Source organism: Puma concolor, chromosome D2 (genome assembly GCF_028749965.1).
Source record: "Puma concolor isolate L17-30 chromosome D2, mPumCon1.1.hap2, whole genome shotgun sequence".
Classification (NCBI taxonomy): domain Eukaryota; kingdom Metazoa; phylum Chordata; class Mammalia; order Carnivora; family Felidae; genus Puma; species Puma concolor.
In genome coordinates, this window is record NC_141677.1 from 50,772,004 (window position 1) to 50,792,295 (window position 20,292).

A 20,292-nucleotide genomic window follows, 5' to 3' on the forward strand; every position below is an offset into this window, starting at 1 on the left:
GTTCTCAACAGAAAACTCAAACCGCTCCGAAAAACTGTGGCTTTTCCTGACACCGCAGCGGTCTCCAGAGGGCTTCTCCAGGAGGCGACCCCACCCGGACAGGGCCCCCCCGGAGGGCTCGTCGGAGAAGCGACCCGACCCGCACAGGAGGGATCCACAGCCCTCGGCCCGCGCCCCGGCACCACTCGGGCCCTAGTCGCGAGAGCCGCGCGGGCAGGCAAGGCCGGGTGGGGCCGGGTACTCACCGCGCTCCTCAGTCCTCGCAAGGCGACCGCCGCCCAGCCGCCTTCCCCCCGGCCGCGGGTATACTCCCGCGGCGCCCGGCAGACAGGGGTGCAGCCACCTCACAGCCCACCGCACGCCTCTGCACCGACAACCGCCACTTCCGGCGCGCGTGAGGAAATGAAGCTGCAGCTGCGGCTTGCGCCCGCCCAGCCCCGCCCCGCCCACACCCAACACCGACCACGCCCAACACCGACAGCCCCGCCTTGGCCCCGCCCACTCCCCCACCCACCCCCAGTGTCAGGCACCGGAAGCTCAGTAACTGGCATACGGTACTGATTAATCGATTATCTGTTTCAAGTATGTGTGTGTGTAGCTCCAAAAACGATTTGTGGAGACCAGGAGAGTGCCTCAGGCAGAAAACCGTTCTTCCTGGAGCAAGCGTCTGCAGGGACAGGAGTACCAACTCTGGCGGACCGCTGACTTCACCAGAGGGAGGAACTCAGCGGAGGATGGCAGCGCTGTCCTGTCGGGGACCCCTGTCCTGGGAGCCCAAAGGGGGCGATGAGTGCCTTTGTGGGCACTGAGCTAAGGACTGACAGGTCGCCAGAAGTGTCCGAGCATCCTAGCATGTACTGGGCTGTGCGTGAGGCCCCAGGGAGGAAGTCCTGAGCTGCCGCTGGACCTTTAGCCATTCCATTTCTTTGAACCTGGGTTTCCTTATATGTGAAACGAAGGGTTTGAGGTAGACATTCTGGAAGACGGCTTGAGATCTGACATTGTATGATTTAGTGAGTGGAAAAAAAGAAAGCCCTCCCTAACACCCCCTCCACTCAACTGCTTATTTTAGGGACATCCTCAAGGCACTTTCTCCTGCCCTGGAGAGCAGTGGCCTGAGCAGGGGAGGGGATGTCAGAGAGCACCGGCACCTGCCTGTGTCTGGAAAGGCAGCTCTGGGGGCTGCCTCTCACCAGGTTCTGCTTTCCTTACAGGGCTACCTTGGCAGGTTACCATACTTAGCCTCTCTAAGCCTGTTTCCTCAGCGGTGTTGTAGGGATAGTAACAACAGCACATACTTCCTAAGGTTGTTGTGAGGGTTAAATGCAGTTTTGTATTTGAAGTGTTTGGCACCGTGCCTGGCAGATGGCAGGCAGTCGGAGTTCACTGTCACCATTAAGCACATTAGTTAGAGCAGAAGACTGAGGTGAAGTCTGAGATGCACCCTGTAGAAGCGGCACTGCTGGGAGGATCTGCTCCTAATCACAGCTGTCTTCCTTTGATGATGGTTATTGGGACGTCTTTACCACAGATGTTCTCCTCAGATATGTCTTGTGGGAAATTCCACCAGTAAGAGAGTCTGAATAGCCCGTTTCTAAGCCAGGCTTGCTGAATGTGCAACTTCTTCCTAATTTCAAGGTGTCACTACTCATGTTATTTTTTTTTCCTTGTATCACTTGTGAGCAACTGTAAACATTTATAGTTTTAACCCTCCTAGGGCACCTGGGTGGCTCAGTCGGTTAAGTGTCCGACTTCGGCTCAGGTCAAGATCTCTCAGTTCGTTAGTTCAAGCCCCGTGTTGGGCTCTGTGCTGACAGCTCAGAAGCAGCTGGAGCCTGCTTCGGATTCTGTGTCTCCCTCTCTCTCTGCTCCTCCCCAACTCATGCTCTGTCTCTCTCTCTCTCAAAAATAAATAAACATTAACATTCCTTCCTCCTAACCTGGTCCAAGAGTAAATAATTCATCTAGTCATAGATTCCACGGGTCTGTGACCTTCTGAAGATAAGGACCATGTCTTTTTCATCCACGAGTACTTTACGCATAGTAAGGGTAATAATGTTCAATAAATGTGAATTGAATTGATTAAAATAAGAACACACAAGGATCTCTCCCTTATCCGGAATCTCTGCCACTTGACTAGCCCTTCCGGCAGGTGGCACGAATGATTAACTTTGCTGTCATGAAATTAAGATTTCTGTCTGGATGCCTAGTTATGCTCTAGTATGGCAATCAGCCTTGTGGGAGTCTACTTAGTGTAAATTAGTTATCTAGTGTTTAAACCTGCCATGAGCGTTTGTCCTGTAAGTCTGAGGACCCAACTTGGGAGTGTGAATGCAAAGGCAAAGTATTCCGTCTTGGGAGAATTAGAGAGTGGATCCACAGCATTGGTGGATTTAAGAGGATAAGACAGAAATTCTTTAAATGCTTAAGGTGTTACTTCAAGTAAACATAAATGTCAGGCCACTGAATGGTCAGGGGATTATGTTCCCAGGCTGGCAGCTTTGAAGTTCTCAATCCAAGTTCACTACATGTTCTTAGTTAAGATGCTATAATCAGCCTGTACTTGAAATTCCTGCTGATGGCCCTTAGGCATTCCGCAGAAAAAGGAGTATCTGGACCTTGTACTCTAGCCTCATATCCAGTAATGGCAAACGCTTAGGCTGTTCCTTATGTTGTCCCTAGACACTTTAAATTGGCCAAGACTATCTGTCTCCTAGGGCAGGGACAGCACCCCTAAGCCAGGCAAGGGGCCTGACCCCATTATAGGTGCTCACTGCATACCCACGGATATGTGAATGAATGAATGAATGAATGAATGAATGAATAATAGTAAAATCTACAGCTCTAACTTTCCTCTACTGGGTGTCAAAGTAACAGCAAGAGAAGTCTATACTTTCACTCACCAGATGCTAGACAGGCTCATTTCCTAATGTGCTGCAATGCACAGTAAAACCACTCCCCTCCATGTTAAACCTTCCATTCTTTGTCTACTTCCACTAGCCTTATAAGTGCTGGCCTTTCTTTTTTATAGCATTTGTTTTTCTTCCTTTATCCTATACTTTCCTTACTGATCATGCTGTGTAGCCACGTCTGGCACAGGCTGAGGGTGCACTCAGCAGCAGGTGGTTTCCCACTGCTCCCTCCGTTTTAATCCCTCAAATCCTCTTGACATCCTTGTGGAGTAGGTTATGGTCCTCAGTTTACCATGCAGAAGACAGAAACTCCGAGAGGAAACTGCAGAGGCTCTTCCAGCACAGGACCTGACATGAAATGGAAGCAATGGGGTTAGGGTTAACTAGTTGTCACTTCTCGTAAACTGTTATTTGAATCCTGCATTAGAACAGTTGTTTTTAAAATAATTGAGATTCTGCCATCAATGGATTTAAATTGTTAGTGTTTTATTATTTTTTAAATTGCTACATCAGATATTAAATGTGTCTAATTTAAATTTGGAGAGAAAATAATGCATAATTCAAATTCTTTGGCAGATAATGGGTGATCTACTGAGCCGCATAAAATAAGTAGTTCCATTGAGAAAAATACTAAAGTACAGTTGTGGTACATTTATATCAGAAGAATATAGTGTCCCTCCCCCAAATATCCGATCTGAGGCTTCTTTTTTAACTATAAAGCTTTCCCACTCCACTAAGCCTGCTTTTGAGCTCCTGCCAAATGAGAGTGATGGAGGCTGACTCCTTTGCTGTAGCAAACTCTCGATAGCCTTTTCCTGTTTTCATTTGGGCCATCTTTGTTTCCAGTTTTCCTAGTGGCCCCACCAAGGTATGGTCTTCACTGCTTGTTGCCTTCCATCAAGTGTGGTATCCACAGAAGCTCCTTGCGCCTTGTGTTTCTTGGTTTATCAAGTCTACAAGGATATGGTAAATTGGCATTGGGTCTGACCTCTGCTTGCTTTGCTTTGCTTTGCACTGAGTTCTTTGGCTATTTATTCTCAGTGTGGCAATCTAGTTTTTGTTACTGATTTCCATTTGTTTGGCATCTTTGATGGAATCAGTCCGTTCCTTTCATCCCTTTTTGCCGTCTTTTGTGTTACTATTTTGTGTCCTAAGAGTGTTGTCTGTCATATGGAGAGTAGTGGGGTAGAACACTGACACAGGCTCTAGAATCCTGTTTCTCTGGCTGGCTTCTCAGACCTGAGGTTGGGGTTCTCACCAGACCAGCATCCACCTTTATGTTCTTCCTTGTGTGCCTTCCTTATGTCCAAATTCCTCTCTTCCTGGAAGGGTGCCAATCATTGACTAGCCCCTCAGGCAGATGGCATGAGAGACTCTTAAATACAGAGAACAAACTGAGGGTTGAAGGGAGGATGAAAGGGCAGGGGGAAATGGGTGATGGGCACTGAGGAGGGCACTTGTTGGGAGGAGCATTGGGTGCTGTATGTAAGTGATGAATCATGGGAATCTACTCCCAAAACCAAGAGCACACTCTGTACACTGTATGTTAGCTAACTTGACAATAAATAATATTTAGAAAAAAAAAACATTTCAAAAGATAAATGACCATTTTTCCAGAATGCAGTCTGTTGTTTAGGGCATGATCCATGTAGAAGGGGGAAACCATTCTCTTGTGATAGACTAAAAACTACTCAAATCAGTGGTAGATCCCTGACAAAATGGCATTTGGGAGGATTTAAAGGTTTAACTAGATTTTGCAGACTATTGGTGCTGATTTTTTCTGTAATTTTGACACTTTTTAAGGAACTATATGTTCTTAGTAAGAGAGTCTCTCTTCTGGGAGCCCAAACATGGACAGGCTTTCTGGAACCTGAAGGTAGTTCCCCAATGGCCTCCTTTCCTAGACATCCCAAACAACAGAAAGCCCTTTTGTCTATTTGTGCATGAGCAATTTGGACAAGCCCTTGGAGTTTCATGGGAACTATCCAAAAGCCATCACTTACTATAGCCTTCCCTTGACACGCTGTAAAGATGTCTCTCCCTAGTGTTAGGACAAGTGTTCTGCTGCAAAATTTGCTGATGCTTCTGCTGAGCTAGTTCCAGGCTCTTCGCTTGACCTCATGATTCTTCCTGAAGTAAAGCCATTACTATTGACTGAGAACACAGCACTTTTCAGGCAGCCGATTAACCTCTTATGAAATTCTATTACTCTCTCCCTCTCAGGTACTACTCACCACTACAACCCCCCAAATCCTGGCACTCTCCTTCTTCTCAGAAGAAGGGGAGTCTTGTGATGATTTTGCCTCAGATAATTTGGGAGCACTCTGCACCTCCCTCAGATTTACTACAGTCTCATGTGGAGAACCCTGAGCTAATCCTGTTTGTTGATAGATCATGCTCAACGCTAGGCGTTATCAAGCAGCATATACTATCATTAATCAAAGGTCTCCTTTAGAATATAGTCCTCTACCTGAGGTAAAATCAGTCTAAATGGCAGAACTTATTGCATTTACTAGAGCTTGTTAACTAGCCAATGACTAGGGAGTGAACATATATACAGATAGGAAATATGCTTTTGGAGTGCTACATGACTTTGGGTTGCTAGAACCTCCACAAAAATGGAGAGCAAATTAAGCAACTTTTAGATACACTCTACTTACCACAGAGGTGGCTATTATGACGTCTGAGAATGAGGCAAAAAAAGAGAATGTTGAGCTAAAGAAAATGCTGTAGCAGATCATGATACCAAACAGCTACATTTCTCCCTGAAACCACTCATAGGGCACAAATGGATTACTACCTTACATCAACACTGGAGGAGAAACTGTAAAGAGACAGTGGCATTGTTCTAAATTTCATGTAGGTTCGTCATAGTGTGTGCCATTCCTAGTACTGTACTTGGATCAGTGACACAGGGAAGGTGGGATAGGCTATACAATGCCTTAAAGAGCAAAAGCTACTTGCTCTGTAAGGTTGACTCTCATGACCTGTGTGGGATTTATTCTTGGCCTGGACTAGGGTTGTGGATTCAAAGCATCTTACAGGGGTTATTGATTGTTCTTGTTTTTGTCATAGTGGTCGTGATACTGGTCCACTGCATTCTATCCAGGGCCTGAAATGCTTCTGCACAGACACTTCCTCGTCAGATGGAACAACATGATGGAACCCATCATGTACAACAGAAAGGCCGAGAAGACCTCATGATACAGTTGGCCATGGAGATGACTGGATGATCAGTCTCAAAGCGGTGAAGATCTGGATTTCTAGGCTTCCCTAAATTGGTCAATCTCTCACAAGCAAGAAAATGACCAGAGAGGCGGACGGAGAGACTGAACATGCAGACAATGATCAGACCACATATAAACTGAGAAACTCTGACCCACACCTGTGCAGCAACCAGCCCGGAATGGTCAGGGCTTGGTCAATGACTGCCCGTTTCCCTATCTTTTACTCCTATTTCTGAATCAGGACCAACCAGAGAAAGCCAGTTATGTTCCCAAAACGAACCGCATGAGATTCCTGGCTTCCAGATAGCCTACCTCGTTTTCCCATGCCAACAACCTCCAATCATGACACGCCTGAGGCCTCTCTCCATCACCTCCTTTTCTACTATAAAGCTTTTCCCTCCTCTGCCTGCCTTTGAGTTTCTGTCAAAAGCTAGTGCTGGTGGTCGACTCCCTTACTATATAGCAAGTTCAGAATAAATAACCTCTGCTTGTTCTCATTTGGATGGTCTTTACTTATTTCTACGAAACTAAAGATTATAGATAATTAGGCTTCTCTTAAAAAATACAATTTTCAATCACTATCTTATGACACACCAGAATCCTGGCAACCTGTGTGTCACTCCTTTTCCTAAAAATCACATCTGATGATCTTTCCTTTCCACACGCTTACAAAGCCCCTCAAACCCTTGGCATGCTCCTGGCCCGCTGTGGCCACAGAGCCTCCAGGAACATTTTGAAGCTATTTATTTATTTACTTATTTTTATATTTAAGTTTATTTATTTATTTTGAGAGAGATAGTGACAGTGTGGAGGGGGGCGGGGCAGAGAGCAAGGAGAGAGAGAGAATCCCAAGCTAGCTCTGTGCTGAGAGTGCAGAGCCCGACACGGGCTTGAACTCACGAATCTGTGATCATAACCTGAGCCAAAACCAAGAGTCAGATGCTTAACCAATTGGAGCCACCCAGGTGCCCTCAAGCTCTTTAAAACCCTCAAGAGGCACAAACTATGAAGCAAGTCATAGGCTCTTGGTGAGCGAAGCCTCTGAGGACAGGGCTGTGATACAGGCACTGTGTGTCCTCCGGGCAAAGTCCTTTGCCTCAGGTAGTAAGAGGCAGCCTCATATTCATCCTTCTCCCGAGAGAAGCCAAAAAGCATATGGTTTACTCTGGTATTGTTTACAAAGTTGACCAAGATAAATAAAAACAGGGATGCTTAAAATGAAGCCTCACGTTTTTATTCAAGCAATTGACAGTTTTCATGGTAAGTATTATCTGTGTATGAAATATCAAAATGATTTCTTTCTCAAAAAATATTTTTTTAGTTTTAGAATGCACTTACTGTCCTTACCTTGCCTGCTCATGCTAACTTTGAACTTGAATTGCTCAGTATCCTCTGAAAGGATGCAGGATTATGGTACCTCCTGGGGTCACAGTGGCTGTGGTGGTCTCGGGTCGTGACTCCTTCGGCGCTGCCTGGCCCAGTTCCCCGTGACACTGATGTTCCTGCAGCCACACGTTCCTGCAGATGGCTTCCCTGTCGCGACTCTGGGCCCGGGTTCCCGCTGAGAGATGTTGCTTGGCCAGGTCCTGTGATTTAGCACATCCCAGAAACCTCTGCAAAAAATATCTCCTCGCTTGACACAGCAATCAAAACCTGAGTTGCAAAGATTAACCATGATGTCTTTTGGGCATCGATAGTGTGTTCCTCTTTAACTCTGGATGTGATGCTTATTCTTCCTGCTGTCACACTGCCACCCATCCAGCCTCAGCTTCAGACCTGCCCCAAACTGAAAAACTCTCTACATACAGGTTCTGGTTTTTTCACAATGTCTGCTAAGAATGCTTCACGTGAATCCCTAACACGGTTCTAACAAGGCCATTGAGGCTGCTGCCTGGGAAGAGATGAGGACACGGCAGGTGGCCTCAGCAGAAAGGGGTGTTTTCTGTACACATGAGGGCGACAGCAGGGGATAAGTTCTGTGCCTATCTCCACACTGAAGATATGAGGCATTCCCAGCACCCCCTACCGCTGCACATGCCCTTCAGACCCACACTATGTCTTTCCGGGGCCACAGAGGTAAGGGCTTCTCAGGCACCTCCTAGAACTACCCTAAATACCACCTGCTAAGTATCCTACAAGTCAATATGCTCAAAGGAGGAGAGGAAACCATTCACTGGAGAAAAAATGCTTTATTTCTACTGGGGGAAATTATGTTTTACCTTAGAATTTTTTTTTATATGTGAAGTATTTGTCCGGACCCCATTCTCAGACATTATATTCAGCTAAATTTCCACCCAAATAAGCTGGCCTTGTGGTGGGAAAGCATCCTTTGTGGAAGACAGTGGAGAAATGGGACTTTTAAAGACAAATAAACCAAACACACACACACAAACACTCCTGATGGAAGTTCAATGCTCTTGAAAAAGGGGTTTTTAGTATTTTTAGTATGAGATTTTCTCGGCATACGTTTCTAAACATTCAGAGAGAAAGGCTGTAGCAAATAACTGACCCTAGAAATTATATTTATTTCCAAGCCCTGTGGCCAGATTGAAGGAGGACACCAAGAGCAGACATGGGTGCTGAGGGCCAGGAGCTACAGCTCCGAGGGCCAGGGACAGCCTGTGTATGCGCACATGTGCACACACACGAGGGAAATGACACAGGCCCTCGCCATCTAGCACACGATACAACCAGAAATCAGATTTATGTTGGTAACAACATGTGATTATCAACTGACCCGCCTGCTCCTTGCCAGGCCTTGGAGGAGGAGCTCAGAGCATGCCTCCACGACCCAACAGGAAGACATAAACAGAAGCACTTAGTGTTTAAAGCTTCATGGTGGTTCAGGACAAATTTTTCCCTCTGACTAATGGACCTTCACTTATGGCTATGCATTTTACATCCTCTCTCCTACAACTGCCCAACTGCAGTTTCAAGAAATAAGCCATAGAAAAACTGCCAGAAAGCCACAAATACCTGAACTAGACTGGCTGCTACTCTATTTTAGGGAAGGAAACATAAAGGAAGGAATTTCCTGAATGGCAGAGTTAGAGGAGTTTTAACTGTTGCCATAAACGGGCCTCATCACATACATAATGGGTGAGACAAGTCAATAAATACAACAGATTTCCCTGTGATACTTCAATCCTTATATTGAAACTTCAAAATCAGAAACCTGAGGTTTCCAACTGGGAAGTTAAAAAGAGAAAAGAAGTTTACACATTTTATGACACACAATTTTATTTACATAACTGAAATTATGTTCTTAGTCACCTTGATTACAAAAGCAAATTAACATGGTATGGTTTAATAACCTTTCATAAATAGATTTTACAAACTTTAATAACTGACAGATTGCTACTTACAGCCAGTAATATTTAATACTTAGTAACTTCCGTGTATATGTATATGAAAATTGTCTGATAGGACCAGTAAATATGAATGCTGTTAAAACTCAGGAATAGACAATTAGATTATTGGTCAAGAGTTAATTCCCTATCACTGGGTCAGCCAGTTTGACCTGGAGTTCTCACCCTGCCAAGAACAACCCTACTGTGGCAACTCGCACTTATTGGGAAGGTATTTTTAATTAGGTGAGAGAGTTTCTCCTTATTTTTGCATTGCTAAGACTATCATTAAGCACATCTGAAAACCGAAAGTTTACCACAACTAGATATTTGTAACAGAATTCATCACAGTGCATCTAAAAAACGGCCTAAACTAAAGCCATGTTCCATCTCCAGTAAGTGTTTTTCCAGCGCTCTCTCTGGGTGTGTGTACACACACATACACATACACACACATCATGAGGCTCTGATACATACTTATCCAAGCCTTCTTGGCCACAAAAATGCCCCCATTTCATTGCTTTTGTGAAATGCCTGTAGGATACAGTATTTGGATGAGGCTACTGTCAATCTTTCAAAGTGCTTTAAGTCTGAAGACCAGGCAGTGTGTTGGTAACCGACCCTCTCCTGCAAAGTTACAGACAGAAGAGCTGTCGGGGACTTCCCGAAAGCCGCCTCCACAAGATGGGAGGGGCACTGAGTGTCTGTGACCACAAACAAGCAGTGAAGAATGACAAGAAGCTTATGAGTCATGGTCAGAATCTAATAAACAAAAACGTCTTGCTATATAGCAGCATTGAGTTACAAACACAGAATGAATGGATACACGTACCTTTTCACACAAGCTCTATGAGAGCCAAAACATTGTCTTTTCCACATCAGAACTGTGATCAGAAGGGTAGCAATCCTCGGTCACTGTCAACGTTACTTCTAACAGAACTAGCAGAACTGTCCCTTTTAAACTGTGCACTAACCCCACCCACTCCTAATGTGCGAGATGAGGCACCGCTTTCTGGCACTGGACGGATGCGGCACCCTGGGGGCTGGCAGGGGTGGGATTCATGGCAGCCGAGTCTCGGCTGTTAGCAATCCCGGGACGGGAGGCCACTCCACTCAGACGCCCTCTTCTTCATTCTGTTCTCGCCAGAAGGTAGTGATCACTCAGTGATGGGAACAACAGTGAAGTGTCCAGCGAGCCCTGTCCTCTCACACCACCTATCTACATAGCAAATATGGCATCAAATCTATTGTGCTAAATTGAAGAATCCATTTAACTCATGATAAAAATCAAATGTCTTCCTAAGAAAAGGTTACACGATTAAAAACAAAAACCAAAAAACAAACCGCTCCCAGGATCTCAAATGCTGAGCTGAGGCCTGTCCCAAGGTCCCCTTGTCCCCTCCAGCCCTGGCCAAGGGTTCGATACCACGATAGGGCCTTGCTGGGCTTCTTGTTCTGAACAAGGATGTGTTATTTGGGCCAGTTTTTTTTTTTTTTTTTTTTCCTGCTGCCTTTTTTGGTGTGTGTGCTTCATGTTTAAATCGTGTTGCCTTGTTTGCTGGCAACAAGAAAAATCAAACCGCTCAGGTAGTGAGTGAGGGACCCACACATCTGAGCACAGGGTGTGGTGGTCACTGATGAACACAGACCAACACAGAGCACTGCCAAGGGCTGGAGAGGAAGGAATACCTAAAGGCTGGACTCAGAACTCTGGTCCAGTACGCTACGTCTGCCAGGAGGGAAAATCACCAGCCAGTGTGAAGTGCACAAAGGAGGGGCTGGCAGACTTTCTGTTCTCGGCATGTTTCTTCCCCTTGTGAGTCCATTACCTTTCACAAAGAAATGTTAACTATCAAATGCGTCCATTAATTGTGCCGCTGAGGGTGAAACCATCCAGTTAGCATATACACTATCATTTGCATATCTTGGACACACAGTGTTAGTGCCATCAGCTCTCGTGAGTGGTACAGGACTCTCTTCAGGCCAGTTCGGGTCTGACATGCCTAAAAATGAAAACAGATCATTTGCTCTGCACTGAAGAACCAAAACTTCATGTGCAGACAGTAAGGCCTTGGCAAAACTCCCTTTGAGGTTCAAACCAAACTTTCTGGTTTTCTGTGCCAATTACATGAATGGTTTCGTGCTCCGGGTTTCCAAAACACTGTCATATTTGGGGGGAAATATCACGTGCTCTCTTGGTAACTGTAACTTAACAGAAACTCCCAATTTTGACTTTTATAAGCTTCGAACTCCCAAATCTGATATAAATATTTGTTGACCTGTTTAAGTCTTTTTCTAAGCCAGCATAAAGCATTGCTGAATTAAAGGGCTCACTGCAGTGGGAAGCTTCTATAAAAAGTTTTCTAATGTAAAGAAGCCTACTCGTCTTCCATCCAAACCCACCACGGAGGAGAGAATCTTCCAAATCAAGGGTGCGCACGGGCGAGCCCCACAGCGTCGACAAGACAATGGTGTGTGGCACCAGACCCAAAGCCAGCAAGGAATCAGTGACTCAGGAGGCATGCAAAAGGAACAATCTCGGCTGAAAACTGCTTGACACTCCAAGATTTAAAAGCAATCAATGATCAAGTTAGGAAACAGAAAAAATTTTCAAGTATTTAATCAAAGACAAAAGAAGGAGTTTTGGCAAGAACCATATTTACTGTCCATTGCAAGACCACAGCACCACAGACTATGTTCTTTCAAAAGCATTTGCTCCAGCTTGTAGCACTGACTTCGTAAGTGACAACTGTCATGACGGTGTGTAACGCAAAGGATGTGAAAACAGCAGTCTTCATGTGTCCTCCCTGATGGTGGGCATGTGGGCTGGGCTGAGCTCCCTAGTACGGAGTGGCCTCCCAAGAGCCACCTGCCCACCCAGATGGGTTCTGGGAGTGACCACAGGCTGTGCCCTCAGTGCAGGCGGGGTGGTGCCGGCTCCTCCTGTCTGAATGAAATGCCTCCCCAGATTGGGTAAATTTATCCCAGTAGTTAAATTAGAAGTACTATGACTTGATGCATACCCACCCAGAAATGACTTGTTTATCGTTTTCTCAATATCCCCTGAGAATTCTGCCCAGCTCTTTCTTTTCTATTATCATAAGTTGCTAGGCAGTGTGGTAAGTATACTTATTTTCACATCCTTTAAAAAAAAAACACACACACACACAGTTTCAAAAATGCCTGAATGTAAACGGATGCAAAGTCAGACATTTACAAATAAAAAGGTTCAGAGAGAACTTTGGTTTCATTCAGACCAGAAACACTCTTAAAAAGCATTACAGAGAGTAAGGATAGTGCAGAGAGGAACGATGTTGCTAGAATCTAGTAAATGCATGTGAAATTCTACCATAGAGTTTGTTTTCAATCCACGTGGAGGGGAGGGCTCGAGGGAGGGGAGCATTATTACAGTCCACCAGGGGCGTCTCCTCCTCCGAGAGGCCGTCGTCATAAAGCAGGGAGTCGGATGGGGTGGAGGCAGCCAGGTCCAAGTAGTCCTGGAAGACAGAGATAGTTGGTCATCCCAGCATGGGTCACCACATGGCCCCTGCTCCTCTCCTCCCAAAGGCAGACTCACTGGCTGAGTCCCACCTCATGCTGGCCTACTAGCCTCTCCTCACGACCTGAGCCCCTTGCCAGACAGCCAGCACTGAGCCCTCCCAGCCTCTCCTTGGCTGGCCTTGCTCCACAGCCCTCATTGCTCCCTCCAGAAAGTCACCTGCCTGGGACAGAAATGTGCTCCTTCATTGCCTAGTCTTACCTCTGCAACATGTGGGAAGGGGGTGGGTTACTACATCCAGCACTGGGGAACCGGCCCATTTTACCAAACCCAAGGATCTGGGAGAGCTCACTGCAGCCCCATTACTCATGTGTGAGTGCCAAGAAGCATCTCTGACCTGCTAACATTTTTCAGCTTTCCTCTGAGGACTCCCACCTAGAACAGAGCATCAGGACTCAGAAATCTGAAGTCATTGACGTGGGTTTTGCATAGGAGGATGTTCTGGGCTTTAGCTCCCAAGCATGATGATTTCTCAGTGCCTGCCACTTCCACTGCCCTGGTTAAATGTGTAAAGAACAGTTGTAGCATTTTCCTGGATGCTTCTCTAGGAAGGTTGGCTCTCTTGGCATCACCTGTTATTTTTATTTAAGGTAATCCTGCGTTCACAGGATTTGGAGGCTTGGCCCAAATGGTACCCTGGTGTTAGGTTTTATTACAAGCGGCCTACACCTGGCACATTTGTTTTTGTGTTTGAAGAAATGCCAACTTTTAGTAAATGTGCCAAGGTAAAGATGAAACCCTGAAACCCTGAAGGTAAGATCTGTGTCTGTATCGTTTACTTGTATCCCCAGCATCTGAGACAGAAAATGGTACATAGCAGTTGCTCAATAAATATTAATTGAAACTTGTCGGCTGTCTCGTTTACCTACAGAGTTGTAACCCAGAGGCATATGGGCTGAACTTAGTCTCCCAGATATGACTTATTTGGACCAGACTGAGCTTTTGGAAGTATTTATTTATTTATTTATTTATTTTGAAAGAGAGAGAGAGGGAGAATGCAAAGAGCACAAGCGGGGGAGGGGCAGAGTGTCTGACCTGGGGCTTGATTCTGATTGTGAGATCATGGCCTGAGTCGCAATCAAGAGTTTCAAGCTTAATCAAGTGAGCCACCCAGGCACCCCAGCTGTTGGAAATTTAAATGAGTTAGTAACATTAAAAACTGGAAAGCTTCAGGGGTGCCTGGTGGCTGGGTGGGTTAAGTGTCCCAACTTTGGCTCAGGTCGTGATCTCATGGTTTGTGAGTTCAGACCCTGCGTCGGGCTGTGTGCTGACAGCTTGCCTGGAGCCTGCTTCAGATTCTGTGTTTCCCCCTCTCTCTGGGCCCTCCCCTGCTCAAGCTCTGTCTCTCTCTCTCAAAAATAAATAAGCATTAAAAAAAACTGGAAAGCTTTACATAAATATTCTTTAAAATTGAGAAGACTAGGCACTCTGGTACTCATATTCCTATAGATTATGTGTGGCTACAACGAGAGATCCTTTAGAGGGGCTGGCGTGCTCCTGTTGGCTGCAGTCCCCACCACTCTCTAGCCGCTTCCAACCCCCCGCCGGGCCCCTCGCAGCTCTACTCTGATGACTTGTTTCTTTTTTTTTTTAAATTTTTTTTTTCAACGTTTATTTATTTTTGGGACAGAGAGAGACAGAGCATGAACGGGGGAGGGGCAGAGAGAGGGAGACACAGAATCGGAAACAGGCTCCAGGCTCTGAGCCATCAGCCCAGAGCCTGACGCGGGGCTCGAACTCCCGGACCGCGAGATCGTGACCTGGCTGAAGTTGGACGCTTAACCGACTGCGCCACCCAGGCGCCCCTGATGACTTGTTTCTTTACTGAAAATGATGTTGTTTGACTTTGGAATATTTGCTTCCCACACCTGTCTGTGGACAGCTCTAAGCATAAAGGGAAGAATCTTGGTTTCTTTATGACTTGAGAAGGGGCCTGGCTCAAGGAGAAGGGTTCAGGTGCTGGCTGCCTTCAGGGGACGGCACGACCATCTCCCTTTGTACGGCCTTGCTCTGACCCTGCACTGGGAACTCCACAGAACAGGGGTGAGGCTGGAGTCCCCCCACTGCCATGTTCCACCTGCAGGTGGGCAACGCCAGGAACTAGCTCCAGGTACTCACTCTGTTCTTAACCATCATCTTTTCCAGGTCTTTGCTGATGTCAGCAAACACTGGCCTCTTGTCTGGTTCCTGCTTCCAACACTGCAGCATGAGACCGTACCTGGCGGGAAGCACAGATGAGCAGTTATGACCCAGCATGGACTGCCCAATCACAGCCACCATACCCAGCACGGTGCCCTGGGCCCACAGGGCTCTGTTCTCAAACCCCAAAGCTGTTTCTGCATCACTGGACATCCTTCGCTGAGCTGAGCCAAGATCCGAGGGTCGTTAGGGGGTCAGGGTGCCTGGTGCTGTGGTCCAGCATCCTGTGGGTCTCCTTGCCCTTGAAAGAGATTTGTTTTCCCTTCCTTTTCAAAGATGTTGGTAAACAGCTGACAGGATGCCATGCTCACTACGGGGGGCTAGTCCTTAAACTCTTATCAAGTATGAACTGGTTATGGAAACAAACAAAAGCTTCTGCCAACCACACCTCTGCCTTGGGCCGTCCTCACTTCCTCATTTCCCTGGGGCCCGGGCTTGGTTGCAGGGCCTCCAGGGCTGCCACGTGGGTGTGCCCTGAGCCGCCCAGGGACGTGGTACCTACTCACCCCTGCACTCCCTCATCTAGCCCTGAGCCAGGCCCGTGGCAGGCACACAACAGGTTTTGTTGAATGAATGGACCGGCCTGTTTCTGCCCATGGTGGTGCCTTTCCCATGTGTTCTCAGCCTGGCCTCTAAGAATCATCTGCTGGAACTACCATGTGGAGACTCCAGCACTCTTGGGCTGTGGGGCAGGCTCTTCCTGCCTGCCCCCTGCCGGCCTCCGGAGCCCCCGGAGGGCTCCATGTGGGCCCTCCCCAGTGTGCACTCCTAGGGTCATTCTGAATTATCTGCCCCTCCCCAGGTGTCCGAAAGGGACAGACCTTGGGCTCAAGCTGCTCTCTGGGTCTGAAGACCTTTTATCCTTTCCACCACCTCTCCTTGGCCTTACTCCCCCTCATCCATGTAAGCCTCCACCCACAGGAAACCCACTCAGCTCCCAGCAGAGTCAGGGTCCCCAGCACCTGCCATCGTGCGCAGTGCTGGTTCTCAGCCTTCTGCCTTGGTGTGCCCTGCCCTCTTACTACCTACTCCCTGGTTCACCGTGGGCTCGTGCCAAGGGCTGCTCAGGAACAGCGAGGGAATGAGTGCATTGTCTGTGTCTGAGGGAGGCTGGGCCAAAGCAAAGCCTGCTCACATCTCCTCACTGCAGTTGTCAGGCCTCTCCATCCGGTAGCCTGTCTTCAGGAGGTTGAAAAGCCGCTCCGGAGGGATCCCAGGGTAGGGGTTGCCCCCCAGAGTCACAATCTCCCACAGCAGGACACCAAAGGACCACCTAAGGGGAGTGAGACAACCAGTGGGTGGCTGCACTGGGCCAGCGGCGTCCCCTTCTCAGCAGACCAGACGTCCATCCCCCCAGCTGTTGCTGACCTCATCAGCGCCCCCAGTGCAAAGAGCCAGCCAAGTGCTCACGGATTTCAGCCTGGGCCTGACTGCGTGGATGGATGTGGAATGGAGGTAGGGATGAGCCGGCTGCCTGCCCTGCTCTCACGCCTGCCGTGCACAAGGCCCACCAGGCCGCCGCCAGAACTCGGCCCCCACACCCACAAGGGGTACTTGGCTGGCCCTGTGGAGATGCGCCAAAGCACCAGAGACAGCACGGAGCAGCCGGGGAGGTACACCAACATGTGAGGCAGGGACTGAGGCCACGGGGCTGCCTGTACAATTCCTTCACCTCTTCTGTGGGCTTGGAAACGTAAAATCTTCAAAGAAAAACAGCACTGCCACAGAAAATTATTTAACTGTGAGGGAGAACTTACCGTGAAGTGGGACCAAAATCACATTGTAAAATAGCATCATCACATGAGCCCACTTACAGAGATAAGAAGCATATGCCTGCACACCATGGAAAACACTAGACGGTCTTGTAGGCCAGGACCTTCAGGAGCTACTCAGGGGCCGTGCGACCCAACTGACTTGCAGTGTCTTCATTACCCTTTGCCTTTGCCTTTTCCAACTGTCTACAGTCAGCTTCACATAATCCGAACACAGCTGCTTAAAACTGTTTAGGAACTGCCTTTTCTCAGCCCACATGATTCAAGAAATGCATGTGCGTTGATGGAAGAACACTCAGAAACAAGTCTGCTGTGTTTTTGAAAACTATCAGGTCTTATGATTTGACCTGTAAGGCCGAGTGTTGGTTCCTTTCTTCAAGCAGATTGGGACATGCCAACCCAGCAACTCACCCAAGGCCACCCTACCTATGGTAGGACTTGTCTGAGCCCAGCCCATGCTCAGGCCCACAGAGGGGAACGGTTCAGCTGGGCCTGCGTGGCACTAAGATGCCCAGGGAGGAGAGGGAGGGGCTGGCAAGGAGGATGGTGAGGGAAATTTCCAGTTACCCATTCACTGTTCTCACGCATTCCACTGTGACTCTCAGAACCACTGCGTGGGCCCCTGCTGTTTGCTGAATGAATACATGAAGGCTCCTCAACCTGGCAGGGGGGTGGTCCTTGCAGATGGTTGGTATGAGCCAGTGTTGGGGCCGGTGTTGATCCCCCAGCCAAGCTGCCCAGATGGGCATCGTGGCACCCTATGAATTATAACCTTGACCCCAGGAAGGCAACACCCATACTTACACATCACTTTGGGTGGTGTAGATATGATCGAAAAGAGACTCAATTGCCATCCATTTGACTGGAATCCGACCCTAAAAAGGGAATGACGGGAAGACATTAACATGGCTCTGACACCCTGGGAACTGGGGGTGGGGAGTGTGGGGCCATGTCCCGTGCATTTCCAGCTCTGGAAGGATGCTGAGGGGCAATGTCCAGAGTGCTCCCAGGCACAGAACTGGCGGCAGAGCCTCAGAGGGGCTGGAACTCTGGTCTCCCAGGAACAGTTGAGATGCTGGAGGGAGTCAGCTGGCCTGCCCACAGCTACACAGGGGGTGCTCGTCATGCATCACATCCCTGCTGAGAAGAAACCCAAGGAATCAAGACCACACCCAAGCCAGGTTTCCCTAGGGCCAGGTCCGGAGGGCTCTGGGGTGCCCTGGGTGGTGATGCCCAATGTGTGGGCCAACAACACCATCCAGCAAGACCTCCTGATTTCTGAGGGTGAATGAGTTCAGGAAACCAACTTCCAGCGTTTCCATCTTGGGGACTTCTGAGGCAAACCAACACACTAAAGGCTTTTCTGAGAAGCCCTGAGAGAAGAAATCTGTTTCCATGTCTTGGGGCTTCTTTTTTCCCTATCATTTTATCCCACAGCCCTGTGCTAACAAGGCTGAGAAACTGCGCCTCTGAGAAACTGCGCCCACTGCAGAGTTGTTGGGGTCAGACCTAACAAATGCTTTCCAGCGCAACTTGAGAAACAAGTTAGTAGGTAAGTCTTAGGACAAGAATCAACCAAAAATGTGGTTGATCGATTTTAATGCAAAATTTACTGCGGTTTCTTTTTCTTGAAAGCATTCTTCACGATTTCCAACCTTCATGAAGTGTGACTTTCTGAGGTGTGAGTGTTCGTAACAACACTGCCTGCTGCCTGTGCTCTCTAGGAAGCCTTGTGCTTGGATGTCTGTACTTCTCTGCTCCCTGACACAGGCCATTTTGGGGGGATCAGTGCATCTATAGAAAGGCTGTGTCCACACCCCTCCATAGGGGAAGTGGCCCCTCTCCACTTCCCCTTCAGCAGTTCTGAGATATGCTGTCACAACAGAAACCCCAGAGGCACCTGGGGTGCCATTAAGTCCCTTAAGTGACCAACTCGATGTCAGCTCGGGTCACGATCTCATAGTTTGTGAGTTCAAGCCCCGTGTCGGGCTCTATGCTGACAGCACGGAACCTGTTTGGGATTCTCTCTCTCTTTCTGCCCCTCCCCAGCCCATGATCTCTCTCTCTCTCTCAAAATAAATAAGCTTAAACAACAGAACAGAACCACAGAAACCCCAGAAAAAAATGAAACATCATCCTCACAGTCTGTGGCGACACAGGGCTTCTCCTAATCCCTTAGAACAAATCTGAAGTGTATGTGGTCACTTTCTGTGCTTTTCTTTTTTGAGAAGTGTCTGTTCTGAAAGCCAGTAGGCCCCAGGAGTGATCCTGTCTGGTCACCAGGAGGCAACAGGAGAGGGGCTGAGAAGGCAGTGGAACTATGTCCCCCTGCCAGGCTGCCCAGATGGGCATCGTGGTGCCCCGTGCATGTAACCTTGACCCCAGGAAGGTAACACCCACACTTACACATCACTTGGAACTGCCACAGGGCACTGCACAATACAGGGACACAAATTTCCCCAGAAGGGCCCCCAACCACCTATCCCAGTGGTTTGGAGAAAGCGTCTAAGAATCCTACGTTGCGTCTCTGGACTCCCTCTCCAGGGCCTCCCTGTGAGCCTTCCCAAGTCACCCAGCCAGGGGTTCCCAGGTCCCTGTTCCAGGGGAACCCCCACCTGTAACGCAGTTCATTCCTTTCTGCCCAGAATGACTGCCACAGTGAGGCTTATTGACTTCAGTCTCCTTTGAGCGAAGAGCTAAGTTACACAGAGGAAACAAGGGACCTTTCATCCTGTAGAAGGGAGGGGAACAACTGCGGAGAAGAGAACTATCATTTCTGCAGCGCTAGCTGACCTTCAAAGGTGACAAAAAGCAAAAGAAGCTGCAGGCCCAGCTTCCCAGGGGTGCTCTGAAAGGGCGCGTATGGCCCTCAGGAAGAGAAGGAACAGACACAGGGACGAGTCCTGTGTCCCACGATTAGGGAGGGATTTGAAGATGACAGCTAGAAGTTTATACTCTAAAACGATCTGCTCTCTCCTCCCCAGGTGCTCTAAGGGCTCTGCCCAGGCCCACTGCGGGAACCCTGCCCCCCCCCCCCAACCCCTCTGGGAGCCCTGGGCCACACCCCTGGGGACCCGGTACCTTGCTCCTCTTCACATAGGAATCCTCTTCATAAACGTCTCGGGACAGGCCAAAATCTGAAATCTTCATCTTCCGCCCCTCAGCTACCAGGACATTTCTGGCTGCCAAGTCCCGATGGACAAGCTGCGAGGAAGGACAGCAGCAGGGACACCTGAAGCCCGGGCCCCGGCGCAATCGGTGGGGGCCCGGGCTGGC

The 20,292-nt window shown here is 48.3% G+C and overlaps 2 protein-coding genes and 1 long non-coding RNA gene across 6 annotated transcripts in view; 1 reads left to right on the forward strand and 2 right to left on the reverse strand.

Moving 5' to 3' along the window:
* CSGALNACT2 (chondroitin sulfate N-acetylgalactosaminyltransferase 2) overlaps window positions 1-407 on the reverse strand; it is a 45,672-nt gene extending 45,265 nt beyond the window's left edge. For 2 of the 4 annotated variants that reach the window (XM_086680310.1, XM_086680309.1), the window contains exon 1: window positions 246-405. The gene's annotated coding sequence lies outside the window, so the exon portion shown is untranslated. Of the gene's footprint in view, window positions 1-245 lie in introns of all 4 variants that reach the window. The other 2 variants (XR_015241701.1, XM_086680311.1) reach the window with 2 other exon arrangements.
* Window positions 408-503: 96 nt separating this feature from the next.
* Window positions 504-6,636, forward strand: LOC147576058 (uncharacterized). Its single transcript, XR_015241717.1, has 2 exons — window positions 504-554; window positions 5,988-6,636. It is a non-coding gene; the product is annotated as an uncharacterized LOC147576058 (long non-coding RNA).
* Window positions 6,637-9,361: 2,725 nt separating this feature from the next.
* The window catches only part of RET (ret proto-oncogene), a 52,945-nt gene continuing 42,014 nt past the window's right edge, over window positions 9,362-20,292 (reverse strand). Inside the window, exons 15-20 of the mRNA XM_086680308.1 lie at window positions 20,098-20,220; window positions 17,821-17,891; window positions 16,380-16,517; window positions 15,164-15,263; window positions 12,836-12,983; window positions 9,362-11,489 (exon numbers count right to left, since the gene is read on the reverse strand). Coding sequence (XP_086536434.1) covers window positions 11,332-11,489; window positions 12,836-12,983; window positions 15,164-15,263; window positions 16,380-16,517; window positions 17,821-17,891; window positions 20,098-20,220 — 738 coding nt within the window. The 3' untranslated portion in view covers window positions 9,362-11,331. The remainder of the gene's footprint in view (window positions 11,490-12,835; window positions 12,984-15,163; window positions 15,264-16,379; window positions 16,518-17,820; window positions 17,892-20,097; window positions 20,221-20,292) is intronic.